We start from the raw sequence: 17,089 nt of genomic DNA on the forward strand, positions 1-17,089 counted from the left end.
GTTGGCAATCCTAGCAACCTGATTCCCCAAACAGGGCAGGCATGAGTGGCAGCAGTGAGAACCTCTATTACTACTACTTCTTCTCCTCCTCCTCTTCTTCTTCCTCTTCTTCCTCCTCCTCCTCCTCCTAAAACTTAGCAGAATGGTGCCCACCCCATTTATGGGGCTGATTTGCTGTGGGAACAACGCTGGCCACTACCTATACAAGGCTGTGACTTTGCATTCTGTGACCAAGATCCAAACAGCCACAACTGAATGCAAAATGCTGGGAGTTGGACCACACCCTAGCAGGGATGTCCCCAGCTAACCCGAGCTCATCAGATCTCAAAAGCTAAGCGGTGTCAGCCCTGGTTAGTCTTCGGATGTCCACCTGGGTTTTGGCCCCTGTGTGACACAGAGCGTTGGACCGGATGGGCCATTGGCCTGATCCAGCATGGCTTCCCTTGATGTTCTTATGATGGGAAACCACCAAGGAAGTCCAGGGTTGCTATGCAGAGGCCTGCGTTCATCTCTGGCCTTGCAAACCCTACAGGGTCGCCATACGTCTGGTGAGATTTGACAACCCTTCCCACCAGAGAATAAATATGCCAGTCTACTATATCCCGGCTGGCCCTCCAAGGAGATGAGATGAGGCAGCGGCCCTCAGGTGGTGGGTTTTGGGGTCTGCGGGCCCCCACCGCCTCACCCTCGCGGCTTCCTTCAACCCCTTGGCCAGGAGGCAGAACACACCCATAATGCTCCTTCCCTCTACCTGTGCCACCATCTTTAAATACAGCTTGGCTTCCTATTTATCCCAGCGTCAGGATCTGGGACGCGCGCAGTGTAAGACTTCTGGAGAATGGGCAGGGGGCGGAGCACCATCTTCTCTACCTCCTGGGCAGGAGCAGTAAAAAGTGGAGGAGTAGGGTGGGGGTGTCAGCTGGGGCTAGTGGCCTCAAGCGGCCTCCCTCGCAGAGGTGTCGCTGTGCCTTACAGTGCTGTCGCTGTGGGCGGGATTGAGCTAATGTACAGGAACCTCTCACCCTTCTAAAACGCACAAAGCATTAGCATAAGGAAAGGAAGCCAGCCTCGTTCCACCAGCAGAGCTTTCTTGAACTGTAACAGCTCTTCCTTGCCAGCAAAAGGGGGAAGGGGGTGAAAAATCCAAATTGCACAAGCCGTCGTGCATCTAAATAATGCACAGGAGTTTTGAATTCATCATCACATGACTCAGCCGTGTTTTCATGTGTAATTGTCGAGGGCAGCATCTTCCCCAGCAGCGAGCAGCCAAGAAATTTCTGGTCGAGCCCGTTTGTCTCTCTCTTAAATCAGGTGTAGTGGAGAGCTTCTTAACACTATACTTAGGCAGGGAAACTGCACCTGAGTCGGCCAAGTGACAGGAAGGGTGCCTCACGTTACTGGGATTATTTTAAGCTAGAAGAGGCTGTGTATTTATGTGGCAGTTTCACACTTTGGGGAATATCACAGCAGAATCAGTGAACAGCCAGGATTTGGGGAGCCGTTTCTTCCCTCTCCTCTACCACTCTTCTTCTGTCTATAGATGGGGATTTGTTAACTACGGTAAGCCTGTCTGTTCCTCAACATATATTTCTCTGTTATGGTAGCTGGGTTCCCTCCAATGCTCCCTCTAAGCTGTGGAGTCTCGTGAGCAAACATTCTACTTGGTGTACTCCTGGCATGAAAATTGTGAGCGAGCGATTTGGCTGCTGCATAAGTTAGTTTGCTCTGGAGCCATCCCTTCCTGAGCTGAGACAAAAATGTGTGAGCCGGAGGCTAAAAAACTGTGAGCCAGCTCACACTAACTCAGCTTAGAGGGAACACTGGTTCCCTCCCCAAGAAAGCCCACCTGGCTACAGTTTGTAAAAAGCCATGGAAGATCTCTCAGTTTGGGCAAGTTTTTGGATTGAAGAGCAATGGCTGCTTTCAGCTATGGCCACTCTCAGCTTTTTCTTCTTATACTTTTGTTGTGATGCTTGGTTGTGTGCTGGGAGTATATTTTTGGATTTTTAAGGCCATTCATGAGTGTATTGCAAGCCACTGTGTATGTGTGCATATGGAAGGGATTCCTATAAACTACAAGATAATAATTAAGGTTTTAAAAATCAATATTTGAAAAAGAGGATGTAAGTCTGTCAAGTTTAAAGATATAAGAAGTTGCCCTTTCTGTTTATGTTGCTAACATTTGTGAAAAGTTTGTTTCTCTTATGTCATTCATATGCAATGGATGCAAAAACATGTTTAAACATTGCTTATGTTTAATGGGAAACATTTGGCACAGGGGAAGAGAAACTGCCATGCGTATAAAGACCCCTGGGTTCAATTTTTGAAACAAATCCAAAACAGGAGTTTTTGAGTTGAAATTGAGGTGATTATTAAATTCAGCAGTAATCACAGGAGATAGTTGTGATGTTATAACGTATTCTTTTGGATAAGGTAAACTGCTGGAAATCTAGGTAGGATAAATTTTATTGTGATTTTAGGATGTCTTTAAAAAGTTTTACAAACATAAATGTACAGTCATTGGACAGAAAAGGGGATCTCTGTGACAAAGAACTGTGTGAATCCCATTATTCCATACCCACACAAAGGATGTCAAAACAGTATACCCATGGGGTTATCTCCCTTTATCCTCACAACACCCATGTGAGGTAGGCCATGCTGACATAAAACAATTTGCAAAAGGCTGTCCAGTTAATTTAATGACCGAGGAAGTTCTGAACCTTTTTGGGTCTGGCTATGGAGTTACGAGGGCCTTGTGTCTTGTTTCTGGACAGCCTATTCTGGGCATATTAGTCAAAATATCTTGTCCAGTTCAACGTTACTGCTGTGACTCAGAGGCTGTGCTCTTAAAACTTCCATCTTAGGGGTTATCAGGAAAGGGATTGAAATTAAAACAGCAAGTGCCGTACCAAATACTTTTACCAACATCTGTGATGCCGCCGCTACATTTGGGATTTTATGTATGATGACTGCTACTGCTGGGCTCTGGGCAATATACAACAATTAATAAAAACATAAAATTGCTATGGCTTTTTTGCTAATGCAATAAATATTATTATTATTTAAAAACATAAAAACTCTACAATTAAAATACAGCCGTACCAATAAATCAAGTTAAAACTATTACAGAAACGTGGAGTCTTGAGCACTTTCTTCTCACAAGATCCTGGTCGCCCACTTGAAAAAGCCTTTTGCAGATAGGGTTGCCAGCTCCGGGTTGGGAGATACCTGGAGATTCGGGGGGTGTAGCCTGTGGAGGGCGGGACTTAGGGAGGGAGGGGCTTCAGTGGGGTGTAATGCCACCTTCCAAAGAGGCCATTTTCCCCAGGCGAACTGATCTGCATTGCCTGGAGGTCTGTTGTAATACCGGCAGACCTCCAGCCACCACCAAGAGGTTGTATATCAAAAATGAGAGCTCACGGGAGGAGATTGTATAAATATAAAGACACTCGGTGAATGAATTACGAACAAAAGCAGAAAAATTATATTGTATGAAACAATTCAAACTATTTGAAATCTTTGTTAAAGAACCCATATATATATATTTTACAGAGCTAGGAACAAAAAGTACTTGATACAAAGGGAGAATACAATTAGAGTCCACAATTCCTTTGTATAAAAGACTTCAGGAGTGCAATAGTTGTATCAAGTACTTTTTGTTCCTAGCTCTGTAATATATATATATATATATATGGGTTCTTTAACAAAGATTTCAAATTGTTTGAATTGTTTCATGCAATATAATTTTTCTGCTTTTGTTCGTAATTCATTCACGGAGTGTCTTTATATTTATACAACCACCAGGAGGTTAGCAACTCTATTTTCAGAGGACTAGGAGCTAGGGTTGCCAAATCCACTTACCCCTCGGAGTGGGGGAGCCTCGTCGGTGTCCATATGGTTCCCCCCCCCCGACGAGCTCAGCCACGCCCCCAACGTCAGCAACGTGACTGCGTCACTTCGCAGCTTCGGGGGCGGGGTTCTCCCCGGGTCCTGATTCCGCCGGGGCGGAAATCGGGACTCCGAAGTGGGAGATTCCCCGCCCCCCGGGCCCATTTGGCAACCCAACTAGGAGTGGGGAGGGGAATGTACCTGACCGAGGGGACCGGAGCGCGAGGAAAAGCTGGTTCCTGAGAAAAAGACAACTGAACTGGGTGGGGTGGGTGGGGAGGCCAATAGATGCTTCTAAAATGATGAAGAGTGAGGAGAGAACAGAAGGACCGTTTTTATAACGCCAGAAATCCGTGTGGGGGGAGGGAATCATCCAAAGATTACAATCGGCAGGAGGTTCGAGCTGGGCAAAAGAAGAGCTTTTTCACAAGACTGAAAATTAAATGGGACATTCATTAGTACAGAAGATGTTGGGGGGGGAGGCGTGTGGACACAAGCCCGTATGCCTTTTTAACAAAACAATTAGGCCAGTGCACAGGCGTTAGCCATTGTAGTTAAATGGAGCTTCTATGTTCAGAGGCAGCCTACCCCGGAGGACCATATGACAGGGAGAAACAGCAGGAGGGCCAATTTTCCCTTCACTCGCTTCCTTGTGAGCTGCCAGAGACTCTACTAGATGGAACTAGGCCTGATCCGGCAACACGAGTCCTGTGTTCACAAAACTCCCGTTCGTGAAGAAGATCCCATTTCCCTGGGTAACAGAGAGGAGTTTGTACGCCCTCCCCAATTCTGCTAGAATTAATGAAGCAAGCAGCCGGGAGGGGGGCTCATTGCAACTGCTGGGTCTTGCCTCAAGAATCTAACCAAACATGCCGGTTTTCCAGACTGATTGTATCATATCCGTTCAGGCTGCAACATGACTTAATTCATTCTGTGAGCAAAAGAAAAGGAGCAAAAGGGGGTGGGGTGGGGGATTGTGTAACCCTTTCTCCATCCATTTTCCCATCCCAAATGCTTCACCAGCTTCCCACACACACACACACACACACACACACAAATCAGGGGAAAGCTAGATGCATCCCCATCTCTTCCCCATGGGTGGAAAAGCAGTGCGTGTGAAAAGTACGCAAACAGAGAGTGATTTCAGCAAAGCGTACTTTATTCTATCTGGAACAAGACGACTTTGGCCGGCTCGCAGGCCGGCTTATATCCCCCGAGAAACCGCCACCCAAAACACACCCCTACTTCCCTATAGGTTATTTACAGTGGCCGAGAGTCCCATAGGCTCTCGGCCGGGAACCTAGCCCCCTGATTGGAGCGGGCTAGGATCCGCATAGTCCATTGTCTCTTGGAGTGAAGCTCGACGTTTGTCTCTGGACTTGTCTGGACACACTACAGTGGGGGGGGGGCAATTTTCTTTGTAAAAATGGAGAATGGGGAAAGGTTGGGCAACCCCTCCCATTCCTCAACTTGAACTCACCACCTCCTGAATCTGCTCTGGATTTTTTGTTTGTTTGTTTTAACTGGGGGGGGGGGAGCGACAGCATGAATTGCCTGTGAGGTCAGTTCCAGGTGGGCAGCCATGCTGGTCTGAAGCAGTGGAACAGATTCAGAGTCCAGTGGCACCTTTCAGACCGACAAAGGCTTATTCCACACTCTTTCGAATTCCATTGTATCCGAAGAAGTGTGCTTGCACACGGAAGCTCATACCTTGAATAAGCCTTTGTTGGTCTTAAAGGTGCCTGACTGGACTCTAAATGTGTTATTCTGTGAGGTCAGTGTTACAGAGTGAATAATAAGATCTCCACGGAGATAGTGGCACAATCCATCTCCTAAAACCCGACAGTCATGGTTAGATCCTTCAGGCATGACCCAGCGATTAGGAGTTCCGGCTGGCCCCATTCACCTTGGCGGAAGGGCTGGCCCTGTACGTACTTTCCCAATTGAGGCAAGGATTGCCAGGGAAGAGTTTCACAAAACCTGGTGGATGGAGATCTCCAGGGATTACAATTGATCTCCAGGCATCCTAGATCAGTTCACCTGGAGAAAATGGCTGCTTTGGAACGTGGACTCTATGGCAGTATACCCTGCTGAGGTCCCCCAAACCCCCCCTCCCCAGGATCCGCCCCCCCCCCCCAAATCTCCAGGTATTTCCCAACCCTGAGCTGGCAATCCTACTGTGTGTAATAATCCAGGTCTGACCTAAGCGGGGTTTCTTGTCCATTGATAAAAAGCCAAGAAGACCCTTCAGGGGTATCTTGAATGGGAAGCATTTTGAATGGGAAAATGGATGGAGAAAGGGTGATCCCTGCAGGGTATGTGTACACAAGCAGGTGGGGAACAGGGTACCTTGCTCCTTGAAGATGATGCATCATTGGGTGGCAAGAAAAGGAAGAGATTACAGGAAATTTAGGGTGGCTTTTATCATAAGCTGTTTATCTTATCCTGGTGGCAAGCAGTTCCACGGGGCTCTCTTTTTGTTTCCCATGCTGTTTAACATCGATGCAAAATTAACAGACAAACTGATCTCATGGTTCAGAAGTTCCAGGATGCCTTTGCCTCTAAATTTAGAGAGCTAGTGGACATTCTGAGAGAAATTCAGTAAAGAACAGATGATGGTTTCAACAAAACAGGCCCATAGCCACAGGGGACATTGGGGGGCAATGCCCCCCACACAGATCAGCACCGCCCCCTCAAACAAAAATTCAAACCATCCAACATTTTAAAAATAAAAGGTAAGATGTGTGGTTTTTCTTTCTTTCCAAAATGACCCCATGCACAGTCAGGGAAGCTTCAGTCTCATTTTCTTTTCTCCAAGCCGAAAAATAAGTAGGTATTTTTTAAAAACGCAAAAGACAAAAGAGAGAGAGAGTCGGATATTCTCTCCCTCCCCCCCAGCTTACACAGAAAAGCAGCCCAGAATCAAGTCTCTCCAATCAAGAGGACTAGAGGGGGGACTAGAGGTCACAGTGGAGCTGCTACTGCATCCCCCCAGATTTCCCCACGCCCCACCAACCGAAATTTTCTGGCTATGCCCCTGCAACAAACTGAAACTTTAATCCAGATAAAACGGAAGTGCTCATGCCCATAAAGGGAGAGGCCATGGGTCAGTGGTACAGCATCAGCTTGGTGTGCAGAAGGTCCCGGGTTCAGTCCCCAGCATATCCTGCTAGGAAAGGATCAGGTGGTAGGTGGCTCAAGTGGTTGAGACGCTGAACTGCAGGTTGGAAGGTCGGCAGTTCAGCAGTTCGAGACCCGAGTGCCGCATGACGGAGTGAGCTCCCATCTCTAGTTCCAGCTCCTGCCAACCTAGCAGTTCGAAAGCAAGAAATTGCAAGTAGATAAATAGGTACCGCTTCGGTGGGAAGGTAACAGCGTTCCGTGTGCCTTGGCATCTAGTCACGCCGGCCACATGTCTGCGGAAACATCTGCAGACAGCACTGGCTCTTCGGCAAACCTCTGCGGACAGCACTGGCTCTTCGGCTTGGAAACGGAGATGAGCACCGCATCCCTAGAGTTGGATTCGACTGGCTTTCAAGCAAGGGAAACCTTTACCTTTACCTAGTAGGTGAGAGGAAAGACCTCTGCCTGAGACCCTAGAAAGCTGCTGCGGGTCTGAGTAGACAGTACTGACTTCAATGGACCAAGGATCTGATGTAGTCGAACGCAGCTTCAAGCGTGCACGTGTTGTGAATCAGGACGCCAGAATGGGTGTGCAAGCTATTCTGGATGGGATCGTACTCCCCTTGAAAGCTGCACAGTTTGGGGGTGTTTCCAGATTCATCATTATATCTGGATAAGCAGAGCAGAGGTCATTTCGGGGGGGGATCGCGGGGGATCGCAGTTCCCCCGGGTGAGTTACGGGGGGTGGGGCACATGACGAAGCCCCGCCCCCTGCTTCCGGCCGCCCCGCTTCTGGCTCTCATTCAGCCAGGAGGGGGCAGGAGAAGAGGGAGGTCAAGTTGCTTCCTCCCCGCCTCTCCCCACCCCTGCCTGCCTGGGGCCAGGGAGGGCCTTCGCGGGGCTTCCTTGCACTCCCGCTGGCCTTGCAGGTCCACCGCCGGGCCCCTGATGTCAGGGGGTGTGGCATATGCTAATGAGTTATGCTAATGAGTTCCCCTAGCTCTTTTTCTACGAAATGACCCCTGAAGCAGAGACCCCAGTGGCAAAGAAACCATCCCTGACCACAGTCATGCATGCCTTGGTAGCACCCAGGCTGGATTTACTGTAACAATTTCCAGGGGGGCTATACTTGAAGACAATTTGAGAAGAACATTGACTGGTGCGAAATACAGAGGCCAGGACGTGGATGGAGAGGTGCCATTTTGAGCATGGCATGTTAAAGATGTGTCAACAGCTTGGGCTATCGGTTCATCTCAAGCTCAAATCGAGGTGCTGATGTTAACCTTTAAGGCCCTGAAGTCCTACACAGTGTTGTTCCAAGGCACGGGAAGGCCTGTCACCATGCAGAGGCACCTGCTTGATCACTGATTTTGGCCACTGAAGGTGTTCTGTGGAAGCTTAGCACTGTCAGAAGCAGTGTTCCCTCTAAGCTGAGTTAGTCTGAGCTAGCTCACAGTTTTTTAGCCTCTGGCTCACACGTTTTTGTCTTAGCTCAGGAAGGAGGGCTCCAGAGCAAGCTAATTCATGCAGTAGCCAAATTGATCGCTCACAACTTTAATGCCAGCAGCTCACAAAGTAGCATTTTTGCTCACAGGACTCCACAGCTTAGAGGGAACATTGGTCAGAAGTGAGATAGGCAGATGCCTGCAGCAGGGCCTTTTATACAGTGCCCCCCCCCCAATTATTTATTTATTTGATTTCTAGACCACCCTCCCCCAGATAGGGTTCAGGGCAGTTTGCAACATTCAATGAATACATCATAACATATCAGTCATAGAGGTCCCTCCATTGGGATACATCTTTGCTGGCCATCTGGCAGAATTTGAACACGTCTTTTCTGGATGACCCTTTGAGACTGCTGGATTATGAGTCAGCATGGTGTAGTGGTTAAAGTGCTGGACTAGGATCCGGGAAACTCGGGTCTGAATCCCCACGCTGCCATGGAAGCTTGCTGGGTGACCTTGGGCCAGTCACACATTCTTAGCCCAGCCTACCTCGCAGGGTTGCAGTGAAGATAAAATGGAGGAGAGGGGAACGATGTAAGCTGCTTATGGTCCCCGTTGAGGAGGAAAGGTGTGATATAAATAAAGTGAATAAAAGTGCACTGAAGGCCTGTAGAGGTCTTGTGCGCTTCTTAGAAAAGCACCATATTTTATAGATGGGTTTGACTCTGCCTCGTATACCATGATTTTATTTTGATCTTATTGCTAATAACCTCTTTATATGGTAGCCTAGAAAACTGAATCAGTCGGTTACACCTTAGCGTGAGTGCAGCTTTTGGTAGTTTAGATATGGGCCATTTAGTATTGATTCTCTTTCTCATTGTTATTTTCTACTTATCGTATTCCCCCCCCCCGGCTGTTCCTCAGAATAGAAAGGGGAAGGGACAAAAGTCAACCAAATAAGATAAGCACACATAACTTCCAGATGTTATTTGTCCCAAAGCAACATCTGCCCAGTGCACCTAATATCTTAGACCACGTCTCTCCCAGTCTCCCTTAACAGTCTTGGTTTCATGATGGGCGGTGGATTCAGGATGGACCGGGGAAGTGCTTCTTTACTCTGCAAGCTGTGGAACTCATTGCCACAGGATGTCATGAGGGTCACTTTCAGGGAGGAGAGGTCCATCAACGGCTACTAGCCATGATGTAGGGTTGCCATCTCTGGGCTGAGAAACAACTGGAGATCTTAGGGGTGGAATCCGGGGAGGGGGCAGGGTTTGGGGAGGGGAGGGACCTCAGCAGGGTCCATTTTCTCCAGGGGGACTGGTCTTGGTCATCTGGAGTTCAGTTATAATAGCGGGAGGTCTCCAGGTGCCACCTGGAGGCTGGCAACCCTACCATGATGGCAACATGGAATCCCCACGCACAGAGGCAGTGCGCTTCCGAATGCCGATTTCAGGGGGGGTGTTGTGTCCGCTTACCGCCACCAGGGGCCAGCGAACACTTCAGAGCTTGACTCTGGGAGAACAATGGGGACTAGGCTCCTGGTCTCTCCACTGGGGGACCAATGGGACCGTGGCGGGAGATTTAAACCCACCAACGGGACCTAGGGGTGTGTCCCCAGGTATGTATATAGTTGGCCAGCCGGCCGTTTGTCTTTGTCTTTGTTGTGTGCCAGTAAACCATGTTGATTGCTACATGAGTCTCCGTGGTTTCTCCATGCGTTTAACCCACCACACTTCAGGGGGGCAACAACAGAGACGGGGTTTGCTTGTGGGCATGCTGGGAGCACCTGTTCATCTGCTTCAGGCACCGGGGTGGAGGACTCAACGGAGGCCTGATCTCCTCCAGCAAGACCCTTCGGCCGTTCTTCCTACTCAAATGTGGGATCCTCTTGTTTTGCTGGGCCAAGTCCTGTTCATTTCCTGCACAGTGGAGCCCAAAGTGTGCTGAGTCCTCCTGCTATGAGGATTCTGGCTGGGGGGTTGGGAGGCTTCTAGGCTACTAGGCGTGCTCACCCGTACACCTGCTCATGTATACATTTGCAAATAAGCACATTTAATTGATTGACGAGGGAGCAGAGGGTAGAGGGACAGAACGGGGGAGGGCTAGCATAGGAATGGGGAGGGAGCAAACATAGTTAAAATGTTTTACAGGTGGCATTGGACTCCAGACAAACTAGCCAAATGCTATAAAAATGTATCAGGAAATTGCTGGAGGTGTAAAAGGAATATTGGCTCATATTATCACACATGGTGGAGGTGTGAGAAGTTGGTTAAATTTTGGAAAACCATAAAACAACTAATTGTAGAGATGGTGGTAATAGATCTTGTGTTAGACCCAGAAATATATCTGTTGAATATGTTACCAGAAGGGATAAAGTATAATAAATCATGTTTGATATTATATATTCTTACTGTGGCTAGAATTCTTATAGCCAAATGTTGGAAATCAGATAAAATACCAAGTAGAGAGGAATTAATAACAAAAATTATAGAAATGGACAAAGTAAATATGATTTTGTCGGGAAAGGATGAAAATGTGTTTTTAAAAAGATGGCAGAAAGTAGATAGTTGGTTAGAAAAAAATGGACAAAGAAACTCCAAAATATGATGTAAATGAATGTTTTTTTGTGTGTGTATATAATGGAAAAAAGCTAAATAAACTATTTAAAAAAATAATTTAAAAAAAAGGAATGAGGCGGGAGCTACCTTTATTTAGACTTGATTTGTGATGAAGGTGGAGGGAGCACTGGATGGAGGGAAGGCCTGGGAGGTGTTTCCTCTGTGATTAAATCACAATGCAGCAGGGGTCCCCAACAGGGTGCCCACGGGCAGCAGGATGCCCACGGACACCTTTCCCAGCACCTGCCAAGCGCTTTGAGAGAGTGGGTGGGGCCAAGTGGGGTGTTGGCTAGCAGGGCTTCTGAGTGGCTGTGCAGATTTTTTTTAAAAAAAGTTGCTTTTGGCACTGCGGCCACGCCTGCACGAGGATCTTTGCCGCATGACGGAAAGGTAAGCTGTGTGTACGCCAGAAAATATTTTTTTTTAAAAAAACAAAAAACAATATACTCATTTTAAAAGGCATCTTGTTAAACAGAACGTCTGCCTGAAATGCTGAAGAGTGACTGGTATGAAGTATGCTATGAGTTAGTGTCTCTGGCATTTTGGGGCTGGCTTCACCACCTCCCATGGCAGCCTTTCGTGGTTGCGCCCACCGCATTCTCTCAAAATGGCACAGGTGCCTGCAGGCTCAAAAAGGTTGGGGACCCCCCATAATACTAGTTTGGGAGGGAGCTGGCAGTCACCCTCATGGAACCCCAAGACATTGTCGGGGCTTGATTGTGTATCAATCTGCTGGGATACCCAACGAAACTGAAAAGTTCACCCGCTGGGCAATCCATTCCAGGACGATGAGCAGCGACGACAAGGAGAACAAAGAGATGGCGCCTCTGATGGGCAGGAAGGCCAACTCCCCGGGGACTCCACCCTCCGGGACCCCGGAGAAGAGGCCGTCCGAAGGCACCCCTCCAAAGAAAAGGTAGGGCCCAATGGCATGGGGGGAGGGGGGTTCCCGCTGGAGGATTGGGCTCACCTGGAGGGTGGGGCCCCCGCCAACCAGGGCTCTTTTTGTAGAAAAAGCCCAGCAGGAACTCATTAGCATAATAGGCCACACCCAACAGCAGGAACTCATTAGCATAATAGGCCACATCCAACAGCAGAAACGCATTAGCATATTGGGCCACACCCCTGACAGCACAGCTCATTAGCACATTAGGCCACACCCCCATGTTACCAGAAATGTGGTCATCCAGCCACACCCACATTTTGCTTCTTATTCTGTTTACCTTGTTTGTTGTCAAAACCCAGGGCTTTTTTTGTAGCAGGAACTCCTTTGCATGTTAGGCCACACACCCCTAATGTAGCCAATCCTAATGAGTTTCTGCTGTTGGGTGTGGCCTATTATGCTAACGAGTTCCTGCTGGGTGTGGCCAACTTGGGAGCCAGCCGGAACTCCGTTCCTGTGCGTTCCTGCCCAAAAATAGTCCTGCCGCCAACTCCGTGTTCAGAAATACCTTGAGATTTGAGGGTGGAGCCCAGAGGGGAATAGGGCTGCCAGGCCCATCCTGTCCACTGGTGGGGGACGGGGTGTGGGAGGGTTGGGTTGCCAGCTCCAGGTTGGGAAACTCCTGCAGATGGAGCCCGGGGAGAACAGGAACCTCAGTAGGGTACAATGTCGTAGAGTCCACCCTCTGAGGCGTCCATTTCATTCAGGGAATCTGATCTGTGTAGTCTGGAGACAATCTATTTCCAGGGCGTGGATCCCCAAGTCCTGCCTGGAGGCTGGCATCCCTAGCTCAGGGGAAGGACATTGGTAGGTATATTGCTATGCAGTCCAAGTTCCAAAGCATCTAATCTTTTTTAATTATTATTATTATTTTTTATTGACTCTCCTAAAGAGGAGAGAGTTTATTCGTTTTTCATATAAGAAAGAGGAAGGTATATAGTGGGATAAAGAAAAGTTTGGGTGATCTTATTATTAGTATGTTAATCTTTTATTAGTAATACACAAATCTTCTTTTGGCTTCTTCTGTGAGTTGTCAATCGTCTTTCATCTTTATCTGTTAAGAAAGTAAAAAAACACTGTTAATAGATTAGTAGTGTCCCTCTGGTTTTTGTTAGTAAAGTCTTTTTCATGCGCTTTCCGAACTCGTCTTCATGGTCTGGGCAGCCTCCCTTTCACGTCTCTCAGGTTGTATGAAGGACCCTTCCCTGCTCCTTTGTCCTCCGGGGTCTTAACTTCCCCCTCCGATCCGCTGTCTCTGTCGCTGTCCATTTCCTCCCATGTGGCGAGTGCTGCTTCCTCCTTGCTGGCGTGCCTCTTCAAAAAGTCTTGAGCTTTGAAAATGGAGTCAATCTTCCCCCTTTTATCTTTGAACTTGAAAATGAGTCCTTCTGGAATCAACCAGCGATAATTAATTTGATGGTTCTGCAAGAATAAGGTCAGGCCTTTATATGCTTTCCTTTTCATTCGAATTTCAAATGGAACATCTTTCAAAATTCTAATTGTCTGCTCTCCAATCTTCATAGGCATTGATGAAGATGCTTTTAATATTTGATCCCGAACTTTCTGCTTTGTAAACTTGACCACCACTTCTGCCGGCAAGTTATTCAACCTTGTAAAGTTGGAATAGACTCTGTAAATCAGATCTATTTCCTCGCTCATTTTTTCCGCTTCCCAGCCGGTGAGTGTTGCCAAGGCTTCCTCTTGCATCTCTTGGTGTTTTTCTATTTTATCAACCTTTTTCTTGACCTTTTTAGTATCTTCTGTTGAGTCCAAGCACTTTTGCGCGATTTCCTCCATTTTCTTGGCTGTATCGTTTAACTGCTCAGTATTGAGAACACCTTCCATATTTGTCAATGTTAGGCTGATCTTTTGCATTTGTTCCAGCAGAGGGCGCAGAAGATCGCTCTCTTGTTGATTGACAGCTGGTTCCAAGAGGCGGGAGCTAGCACCGGAAGTTCCTCCCGTCTTCTTTGCCGGCTTGTCCTGAAACTTTTTCTGGCTCGACATCTTGTTTTTTTGTTTACTTTTTAAAAGTTTGTGCCGCGCGGCTACATAATGAGATTTCCTGTGTCTCTTCTAACAATTTGCCAAGAGGTAACACTGCTCCTTTCAATTGTCACTCCCCCCCTCACTTCCTTTTAAATCAGTCTTTGTTACACAGGGTGGGGGGGGGATTCACCTCCCTCCTCCCTCCTCCCTTGCGGTTTTTCGAAAAAGGGGGGGGAATGCGCTCGATTCTTTTTCTCCCGTTCCGACTGGCAACTCACAGTTTTAGCCGAAAATCTTCTTTTAAACGCTCGTCCGCTTAATCACCCAGTGACGACCGGTGGCTCTGCTAGTCCCCGTGCGGGGCACTGCTGTGGCTAGGGCCATTGGGACATGGGGCGAGCCTCAATTTCCGACCATTCGGCCGGGAAAGAGGCACCTCCCCTGTGCACCCCGGATCAGAGCCCCTACCTGGGTCTCCTTAGGGTCTCCGCTTGTGCGGATTCCCCCCCTTGGCCGCGCGTGGGCGAAACGACTTCGGGAGCGTCCTGAAGATGCGTCCGCCATTCGCGAAGTCCAAAGCGGAAGCCCAAAGCATCTAATCTAATAGCCTAAGCTAAATGCTGCATGCTTTTTTAACAATAAACATTCAAATAACAAGCATAGGTGTTTTTTTATATGAAATGATAGAATACTTACGAACATTTCATGATACAAAAAGACGCTTAGACTTGTTATTTGAATATCTATTGTTTAAAAAGCATGCAGCATTTCGCTTAAGCTATTAGATTAGACAAGAAGGGGGGACCCATGATACTCACGGGAGTGGGAAGGAGCGCCACGTGGAGGAGGAAGCAGCCACAGGTGAGCCTTCTCCCCCGCTCCCCCCTGCACCAATTGGGAGGCCCGGGCCAGCCAATCCTTCTCCCCCCAACCACCCCACACCGACGGTGAGGCCCATGTGGCTCCCAGCCGCCAGGCTCACCAATCCTTCTCCTCTGCCTTTCCCACCCTGGCAGTGAGCTGTGCAGGCCCGCCAAGCCTTCCCCCTGGCTCCGGCAGCATGGCCTGAGTGGCTTCCAGCCGACGGGCCCACCAATCTCTTCCCCCTGGCTCCAGTGGCATGGCCTCAGCAGCTCCCAGCTGCTGGGCCCGTCAAGTCTCCCCCCCAATGGCCAGAGCGGTCTCTGCGCATGCACAGGGAACGCTCTTTTACTTTTGGGGGGATTTAAGTATCCCCCGTATATTTTTTTCAACTTTTTAGATTTTTCTGCACACCTGGAGACTGCTCCACGTGTGCAGGAAAACCTCCCTGCCCCCCAAGTGCCCCCGATGTGCTGATTTAGATATCCACACGGGGGGGCAACTTGGCTATTAGATATATAGATAGTGGTAGAGGACACCAGTGCTCCTTCTAAGATGTGGAGTCTTGTGAGCAAAAATTCTACCTTGTGAGCTACTGGCATTAAAGGTGTGAGCGAGCGATTTGGCTACTGCATAAGTTAATTTGCTCTGGAGCCATCCTTCCTGAGCTGAGACAAAAATGTGTGAGCCGGAGGATAAAAAACGGTGAGCTAGCTCACACTAACTCAGCTTAGAGGGAACACTGGCCCTGGCTCAGTGGCAGAGCATTTACCGGGCATGCAGAAGGTCCCAAGTTCAACCCCCAGCATCGCCAGGTGAGAGGACCAGGCGGTAGGTGGTCTGAAAGACCTCTACCTGAGACCCAGGAGAGCCACTGCCAGTTTGAGTAGGCGTCCTCACTTGTATTTGATACGTGACGCAAATATTGTACACTCTTTTGTATGAAATCTTTTTGATTAATATTTCAAATTTATTAGCGCAAACTCCTGCAGAGTTTGTTTTTTTTACTCCTTTGGTCTGTTCAGGGACGATGGCCATCAGCTTTAGACATATTCCTTTTCTACCAACATGTTCCAAAGCAGCCACTTCCTCCAGGAGAACGAATCTCGGCCCCCACCTGCCCATGCCTCCATCTTTCCCCTGCCTGCTCAGGGCCTCTCCCACATGGTATTGCCAACTTCCAGGTGGGGGCTGGAGATCTCCCAGAATGACAACTGATCTCCAGATGACATCAACCACTGACTGGTTTATTATTTCTTTACTCAAAACGTGCATTCCACTTCTCCGGGAGAAAAGGGCTGCTTGGGAAGGTGCATTGGAGGGCATTCTACCCTAATGAGATCCCTCCCCTTCCTAAACCCCGCTCTCCCAGGGGCCCCAACCTTAAATCTCCAGGTATTTACAAACCTAGAGTTGGCACCTGACTCCCACAGCTACCCTGCCTGCCTTTTCCTCAGTGGTGCTGGGAGATTTTCGAGCCTCTTCCCTGGCAGTTCTGGGCAGGCCGCACGGGAGGCAGAGCATTGGCCCGCAAGCAGGCAAGGGAAGGGCACGTGGGGGGTCGGCAGAGCGGAGGAGGTGTGCAGGCGGTGGCCAGCGGCAGGGGGGTCTAGGGTTGCCAACCTCCAGGTGGGGCCTGGAGATCTCCCGCTTTTACAACTGATCTCCAGCTGACAGAGATCAGCTCCCCTGGAGAAAAGGGCTGCTCTGAAGGGTGGACTCTATGGCATTGTACCATGCTGAAGCCCCTCCCCTCCCCAAACCCCGCCCTCTCCCGGCTCCACCCCCAAAGTCTCTAGATATTTTCCAACCTAGACCTGGCAACCCTAAGGGGGTCCCTGCAGAAGCCCTGGGCTCCGGCTGATGCCCTGCTTTAAAGTGTCCACCTGCCCTCGCACACCCCACAAGGATCCTTCCAAAGCGAGAACAGGCCATCTGCCCCGGCTGGGCTGCACGGCTCTTAGCAGTGCGGAAAGAGCTTTGCACAGGGGAAGTGCATGTCAGCACAACTGTGAAAGGCCACAGATCCATTTGCCAGATTCCAAGCTCCTGCGTTGGCAGTGTGTGGGTGTGTGTGTGGGGGGGGGTGTTGGGATGGGCAGGGATCCTTCTCCACCTTGCTCTAGGGAGATGGGGTGTGGCACGGCACATTCCTTCTGTGCAAGCAACAGTGATCACGTGAGCCCTAATTGCAAAGATGCACTCCCTGGCCGGGTTTA

At 48.9% G+C, this 17,089-nt stretch overlaps 1 protein-coding gene across 1 annotated transcript in view; it reads left to right on the forward strand.

The window, feature by feature from the left end:
• Positions 1 to 1,484: 1,484 nt before the first annotated feature.
• TRPV3 (transient receptor potential cation channel, subfamily V, member 3) overlaps positions 1,485 to 17,089 on the forward strand; it is a 66,241-nt gene continuing 50,636 nt past the window's right edge. Inside the window, exons 1-2 of the mRNA XM_015406876.1 lie at positions 1,485 to 1,560; positions 11,862 to 11,993. Coding sequence (XP_015262362.1) covers positions 11,866 to 11,993 — 128 coding nt within the window. The 5' untranslated portion in view covers positions 1,485 to 1,560; positions 11,862 to 11,865. The remainder of the gene's footprint in view (positions 1,561 to 11,861; positions 11,994 to 17,089) is intronic.

Source organism: Gekko japonicus, unplaced genomic scaffold, assembly GCF_001447785.1.
Source record: "Gekko japonicus isolate JY-2015 unplaced genomic scaffold, Gekko_japonicus_V1.1 scaffold1175, whole genome shotgun sequence".
In the NCBI taxonomy this organism is placed as follows: Eukaryota; Metazoa; Chordata; class Lepidosauria; order Squamata; family Gekkonidae; genus Gekko; species Gekko japonicus.